The sequence below is a fragment of the Nyctibius grandis genome, chromosome 15 (assembly GCF_013368605.1).
Source record: "Nyctibius grandis isolate bNycGra1 chromosome 15, bNycGra1.pri, whole genome shotgun sequence".
Classification (NCBI taxonomy): Eukaryota; Metazoa; Chordata; class Aves; order Nyctibiiformes; family Nyctibiidae; genus Nyctibius; species Nyctibius grandis.
Window position 1 is genome coordinate 9,887,086 of NC_090672.1, and position 7,893 is coordinate 9,894,978.

The 7,893-nt window shown below is 43.6% G+C and overlaps 1 protein-coding gene across 2 annotated transcripts in view; it reads right to left on the reverse strand.

Moving 5' to 3' along the window:
• SMURF2 (SMAD specific E3 ubiquitin protein ligase 2) overlaps window positions 1-6,175 on the reverse strand; it is a 65,812-nt gene extending 59,637 nt beyond the window's left edge. For both annotated transcript variants that reach the window (XR_011049243.1, XM_068413141.1), the window contains exon 1: window positions 5,792-6,175. Coding sequence is in view for 1 of the 2 variants with exons in the window: in XM_068413141.1 (XP_068269242.1) it covers window positions 5,792-5,843 (52 nt within the window). In the remaining variant the exon portion in view is untranslated. The remainder of the gene's footprint in view (window positions 1-5,791) is intronic.
• Window positions 6,176-7,893: the final 1,718 nt, after the last annotated feature.

The window sequence follows — 7,893 nt, forward strand, 5'->3', positions numbered from 1 at the left end:
AACGTGCTATTGCCAAATGTCCCTCAAGATTTTGATCCTCCTGCCCAAATAGGAAACATGCTGTGCTAACAGCAGACACCCACAGTAGCTACTTTTATATGCACTGTCTAATATTACTGAGATTAATCTTTACCAGCCTCTCAGAAGTCACCGGAATGACCTCAGACACTGCACATATCATGAGCATTTACATTTTATACATTAAAGCATGCACGTAATAGCCTGCGCAGTAACATACTTGTGCCATTAAGCCAAGTCAGAAGTCAGGTCATCTCATTACTGCGATGGGAGGAGGGAAGACACCCAAAGAAATCATCCACCTTTTTCAAACACCTGCAAGAAAGGTCTGGCCCAATGGTGAGATTTTTAAGTCAGATGGCAAAGCAAGGACACGCTTCAAAGGCCATGAGATAAAACAGAACAAAACATTAAAAGCTGTCTTCTTTTAGGGATCAACCCATTCACCTTAAGGACACAAAGACAAAATGTCTTCATCTGGGGCCTGATCAGATTTTCAGTATGACTAACAAATAAAAAAGAAAATAATTTGTCACCACTAGCTGAGTTATTCAGCTAAGTTCAGCTATGCAGAGAGACATTACAGGACAACTTAAACTCTAAATGTAACTGAAAAGTACAATTCTAAAAATTACTCGCTATTTTTCCACCCCCAGGATTTCTCTTTTTATTTTTTCCCCGCAACAGCTTTATTTTTTTAAACATTAACATTAGGACTGTCTGCAGATTTCCCGTACGTCTCCTACATATGTCCCATATGTTACCTACACACGTAAATCCTCTACCGCCTTCTACTCGATCCTTTCCTGATTCTATAACTGAAGATGAAAATGGGGCCTCTTTGCTTTGAATTTGAGCTCCTGTAGAACTGTTTTCCTGCTATGATTTTCTCCCCCAAATCTTTTTTGACCTTTGTTTTCCTCGCCACAATACCCCATTACGTATCCTTGAACACAGATAGCTAATTTTATACCCAGATGAATAAAACTTTGTCATATAAGCTGATCCTGTTGAAACAAGCAGTTGAGACTGCTCCATAGAGCTGCTTAGTTGTTTATTACAATTCTTTGGCATGTGTGTGATCCACAATTGATTTCTATGTATATAAATATCTATAACTACATACCGTATATATAAAAAGCACATATATACACACACTTCATACTTTGATGAAAATATTGAGGGCCAAGCATCCATCAATCCCTAAACAATCCGATTAGAAACATGCCTATTGACTTTGTTATGACTGCACCAGCTGAATCCACCTACTATGTAATTTATTGATTCTGATTCTTAAGTACTAGTTTTTAGTAAGCCATATGTCATTAAGTCAAATACACCTTACATGAAGGAACCCCATTGTTTTATTGTTGACCAAAGCCTACCTAACTACAGGCTGCTGGTAAAAGAGGCAGCCCTGCCCTCTTCTCAGCTTCTTGTGTGCATCCCTCCTCTTCAATGCAAAAAAGTATTTTTTTCTTGGTAGGATTAGCTTTCAGCTCATCACATAGCTACACAGTTGCTGGAATCAACACCAGGGAGGGCCCAGAAAAGTGAAGCCAGGGACTATAAAGAGAAAAAAAAACCCCAGCACTCAGATTTTAAACTGACCTAAAAGTGCACTACCATTTAAGTCAACTATGAAACCATAGCCTTGCTACTTAAAAATACAGGTAGCTACTTTATCAATCAGTAATGCTGTTCCTATCAGTGACACTCTGCTATCCATAAGCTTCAGTCCTGCTTCCAATAATACTAATGAGAATTTAGGATTTAGGTTAACTACCGATTTTGATTGTATTAGATTTATCCACTGCAAAAGCCAGGTTTGGAGATTCCACATGATTTTGCAAAACAAGAATATGCTGGCTTTTTCTAAATAAAACATACCTTTATCGAGAAATACTGCTAGCACCACAAGAGTTTCTAGGAACTGATCAAAACCAAAGTAGCATCCTTCCTTCAACACTATAACCTTATAGTAAAGTACAGTACCACCTTTGTACTGTAAGGAATGAATAGACAGTAAAATCAACAAGAGAGACAGCGGGACAGAAGATGAGATGCTGTCCATTTTCTACCACACAAGATCCAGTGCTTTTATTTCCCTAACTAGCAAACTCTGCCAGGAAACCTAAAAGCTTACAGTAAGGAGGAAGAAAACCAGATCTATTAACTCTTCAGACCTACCTCTGATTCTTTAACAACACTCTTCCAGCTCATTCCAGTTTTATCCATGAGATATTTATCACCATTTTTTACAATACAGTGTAACTGTGCTTTGTGGTTATCGGAGTACCTGTACTTGTTAACTATTCTGACACAAATGCTAGCTGTAACACATGAACTCATTAAATTCATGCACTAACCTTTATTCAACCCAATACATTCCAGTGCCCGTGTAGTTTTTCAGACTTCAAACAGATTTTAAGATATATCTTTCTACTTGATAAAAACAGCCCTATGGACTTCATTTAGGTAACTGTCATTGACATCATAAATGAAAGAAGTCAAATGTAACTATTTTAACATTAGATAATTCACAGATTAGGACATAAAATATTTACTGAGCAACTGAGATCAATGGTCATTTCTCAGTTTTTTGAAGAATATAAGATCAATGCAATTCAACAAGGGGGGTGGAAGAAAGAATTGTACATTCTGCCTGAGAGTACAGTACATTTACAAATCCACAAATTCAACACAACAATGAGAAAAATCACAGTAAGAATGGAAGGGGATGACTGCACGTGCAGCTTTTGTAGAACTCGGATGTACTCACGATAGGACTAGATAAAATGGTGGTAAAAATGGCAGAGTTGAAGGAACTTTCATTATGTTACAGCTTCCTTGGACAATGTTGTTATAAGCTGCTAAGATAAATTTTGGAGAAGACTAGTGCAACTCTAGACTTGAGCTAACTTAAATCACACTGCCTATACTTTAATCAGAAACAAGCATTTACACCTCATACTGTAAGTGAAGTATCATCTGAAGGCATAATCTTTGGATTTTAACAACTATCCAGCAATTTTCTAGCTCAAGATTGTGCAAAATGCATCGACATACTTATCACTGAAGATTCAAGTGACATTTACGACAGACAACTAAACCTAGGAGCAAAAGAATCACCTTTTATAAGAAATGTATAACACAGATGCACTGTAAACTAAATAAAAACTTACTAGAAGTATGCCACCGCTGTGGTTTTTCTCTGTTATGGAACCCAGACCTAAATAAACTGTTAAACACTTAGTGTAAAGGTATGCCAAACATTTCTCAGAACTTTCTTAAGGTCCCAACAAAGAATCAACCTTTTTTGCAAAATGAGGCCTAGGTTAAATATTTTATTTGGCTCCTCAAGATGGACCGAGAAGTTGGGCACTAGCTCCAGATCAGTTCTTGGACTCACATCAAACATTACCCTGTCATTTATCCAGTCAGTCAAAACAATGTTTTCCATCTAAACCTTTAATGTTTATGTCCTGAAAAACTGCTAATTGAATCCAGTTCTTGAAATTAATTTTTTAATCTATACCATCTAATTTAGAGATAATGAACAGAAAAGATAAGTAGTATACAATGATTGCAGAATTAATCCTATAAATATTCAAGCCAAAACAGAAGACTGCTAGTTTCATACAGCCAAAGAAAATTAAGATTCAATAGCATTTGTCAGTTTGAGAATAAACTTTTAAAAACACTGGATATACAGATTCTTTTAATTCCAAACAGTTTTAGAATTCAAGAGCCCTCAAACTGCTTTTCCAATCAAAAAGGGTAATCAAAACCACGCAGAACACTTAAAACTATTCCTAGGCAAGAACTGACAGCATGTCATCTGAATTAATAAAATTCAATGTTTTTCTTAAACATGTAAAGCTTCCTTACAACAAATGACCTTATGTGAAACAACTCACAGTTAGCTAAAGCATAAAATACCTCAAGCCTTTTCAACTCGAGAAATAGGCCAATGTTTCATATAAACTTCCAAGTAACAGAACTGGTACTCAGCAACTACAAGAGCTGCTAATCCTGGAACAGGCCCTAGAAAGACAATTTTGCCAGCATCCCGTGCTCTGCATATTCCCTTCCTAAAATATGACAAAAACCTCAGAAACATTCCTTAAGGTTGTACCTGCTTCTTTGGGGGACTGACCACACAACTAAAACTCCACATGTAAAACTACTGCCTATTTCTTGCTCACAATCACACTCCCCATAACATACTTAAACTGTCACAGACACGATTTCATTATATGCTTAAACCTTAATAAAAACAAAATAAATATGAAACAAAATAGAACACAAAGTCCAAAGGTGAAAGAGAACTCCCTAAAGAGTACTTTCCGTGCTTTTACATATGGCTACAGACCATTTTTAATGTTTCAAAGATAAGCAAGTCTGAGCACTCACTGCTCAGGAAAAAAAGTATTAAAGCACTGCATCAATAAAGCAATAACCTGAAGAGAAAGCTACAAAACACTCTGTAAAAACAAGGCAGTACTGTTCCATGCATCAGTCCCAGCTATGCTTATTTTAAGAGTTTTATTTCTAAGCGTAATATATAGACATTCACAAATCTCCATGAAAACTAGATTACAAATTTAGTCCAAGTATTTCCAAAGTAAAACATAAGCAGATAGATTTTACTTTCCCATAAAAATAACATACTTTGAAAAATAAGTATAAAAGCACCTCTCTCTATTAGGCATTAAACTGGAAATACTTCACACACATCTAAAGTAAATATATTGACTCTTATAGTATTTTTTAAACACATTCGTTTTGCAAGCTGGTTAAATACACTGTATGCAGAGAAGAGTATTTACAGTGTTATCTATTATTTTCTAATCGCTTACCTTCACGCACTGACACTTTAGAATACAGAATATCGTTTATCTGCTGGGGGACTTAACTTTGAACTAGCTGTTTTCTTTAAAGTCTCCTGTACTTTTTTTTTTTTTAAGAAAGCTCTAGCAGAACTTTCAAAATTTTTTCTCTGAACCTATTCACCTGGGTTCTTATACGGAACACAACATACTTTTAAGTATTTAAAAACAACTTATTTTCCTTCCCAGCGTGCAGGTGAACAGTTTTTATGATATTTTAAAATATTAGAGGTCAAGTGGTCTGAAAGAGGGCAGCACAAGGCACTTCACCAAACGAACCACGTACAATCTTAACTAAGGAAGTTGGCTTTAAAAAAAAAAAACAAACAACAAACAAAGAGATCAAAACAAAGAGTGTGACAGTTTCTTTCGAGTTTACACTGAGAAGACGAAGGGTGGGGGGGAAAAAAAAGCGGGGGGTGCTGAGAAAGAGGAGACGGTGCCCAGGGCCTGAAGGTAACGCCGGCCGGCTCCCCCACGCCTGGGGACCCCCGGGGGGCTGCGGGCGGCCCGGGCCGAGCGGGCGGCACCACCGCCCGGAGCCCGCAAAGACATGTTGTTCCGCAGGCGCGGACCCCGCGGCGGGGCAGGGAAGAGCTCACCGTCTCCTTCCCCCCCGCTCTCCTTGCCGAGGCCTGAGGGACTCCTCCGGCCCCAGGTTCAACCTCAAAGACACATGGAGGGAGCCCGCTCCCGCCCCTCCAGCTGGGCTCTCCTCGCCCCGCTCCCCCGGGAGGCCGGGCTTCGCGTCCCCCGAGCTCCTGCTGCTCTTCGCTTCTTCCGTCCCTTCCCTCCCCCCTGCCCGGCCAGCGCCCGACCAGCCCCGCCGGCGGCGGGCGGGCGGCGGCGGGCCCCGGCGGAGCCTGCCCGCTCAGCCTCACCTGTCAGTCGCAGCTTGACGGGCCCGTTCCGCCGGGCCCCTTGGTTGGACATGTCCCCGGCCGCTCGGCGGGCTCGGCGCTGCCTTGCCCGGGGCTCCCCCTGCCTCTGGGTCCGGGAAGGGAGACGGGGGGGAGGGGAGGCGCTAATGGAGTCGGGCTGGGCGCTCAGGGCAGCGGCGGCCGCCGGAGGAGGAGGAGGAGAAGCCCGGATGTGCCCAGCGTCGCCATGAGCGGGAGCGGGGCCGGGGCCGAGGAGGAGGCGGAGGAGGAGACGCGGCCGCCTTCCCCGCTTCCCTTCCCTCCGCTTCCCCGCCCCCTCGCCCGGAGCCCGGGCGGCGAGCACAACAAAGCCGGGGCCGGAGCCGCGCGGCGGGCGGACAGACGGCCGCCTCGCCTCGCCTCCCCTCCCCCGGCCCGGCCTGCCCCTGGGGGAGGCCACCGGCCCGCCCGCCCCCCGCGCACCCCGCCGGGCAGGGGGAGCCCACGGCGTCGCCTGCGGCTGCTTCCCGCCCCGCCTCGGGGTCTGCCCGGGGGTGGTGACCCGGGGGAACCGCGTCAGGTGGCGCCGGCGTTTGGGGTCCTTCTCGGGACAGCTGGGGGGGGTCGGTGAATTGCCATGGCTGAGAGGAGGGGAATTGGGGAGAGGAAGGGAGGTGGCAGTGAAGTTACGGGGGGGCTGGCACCGGAGAATCAAAGGTGCAAGTAGCAAACGACCATACGGGTGAGAATTCAAAGCCAGGCTGAGCTGTGGATAGTCACCCTCTGGGGTGCTGCTGATCCAGGGCGGTGTTTTGCATGGATAGGGTGTGACAGACACTGTGGAAACTGTTAAACTTTGGACCTGTTCACTTATTACCTGCGCTTGGTAGGAATCAGCAGCCCAGTTCTGTGAGCTGCCATTCTCAAAATAATTGGGAAAAAAAAAAAAAAAAAAGCCTTGCATCCACTCAGTGTGGCCTAATTTAACTCCTATCCCAGAGAAAAGGTGACTCTTTCCAGAGTTTTCCCAGCACTGCAGCACACTTCCCGTGAGGGGAGCTCCATGCTGCAGTGCAGTCATGGGCAGCTTTCTGCAGGGCCAAAGCGGCCACTGAAGGGTGGGAAGAGCTCCCAGAAAAGCTATGAAGGTTGCCACGGTAAAATTTACCTTAGAAGACTGAGCTAATAAACCACGCACCTACTCTTACTAACAACCCGACTGATACTCTGTATGTTTTGCACAGAACTCATTTGGTCATGTCATTGCACTGGCTTCTTCCTGCTTAGGCAACCTGTAAAGTATTATCACGTGGGTAGTCATAGATTAGGATCCAGCCTATGGCTCAGGATCCAAACATGGGATGAAAAGATGACCTGTGCATCACAGAGTTTATAATGTAGCTTCTACACAGCCCCAGAGGTTTACTGTCTGAAGTTACGTACACAGAACTGAACTGTAAGCATGTCTAGAGTGGTCCCATCTTGACAGAGCTCAGGGCTTGGGCTGCATTAAATCAGATCTGGGACGAGGAACTGATTTTTTTCCCCACTTAGGAGTGGGATGTGGTTCTCAAAGCTTTCCTCCCTTAAAATGAGACCCCTCCCCACAGCCAGTATATGTGGACTCACATCTCCTTCCTCCCAAAGTGTGTCTTAAGCACCAGGTGCTTCCAGGTGGAAATCTTCAATGCTTCCTGCTGTGGTGGCACTGCTATTCCAATGTCACTTCACCCGGGAGCAGAGGAGTCCTGGGATCAGGACCTGGGATCCCTTCCTCGCACAGGGCTCTGTTGCCTGTTTAACACAAAGCTAGCAAGTGTTAGACACGAACCTTTCTTTCCAGCACAGCCAGAGCACAAGAGAAAATGCCAGTTCATTGCTTACCCACTATTTCAAGCAAAGAGAATTTGAAACAAGTCAAGTCTAAACTTCATTTACTACAAAACCCAGACACAATATATCTGCTGATTTTATGGCATATATGCTGCACTGAAACAGTTAAAAAATTACTTCATAATAGTTACGTAAATTCACACACACCTCAAAGACATTCCAGGTGTCCTGGTTCCTGCATTAAAAAAATAGAAGAAGAAAAATCAGCCTTCATAATTGAAGGTCATACT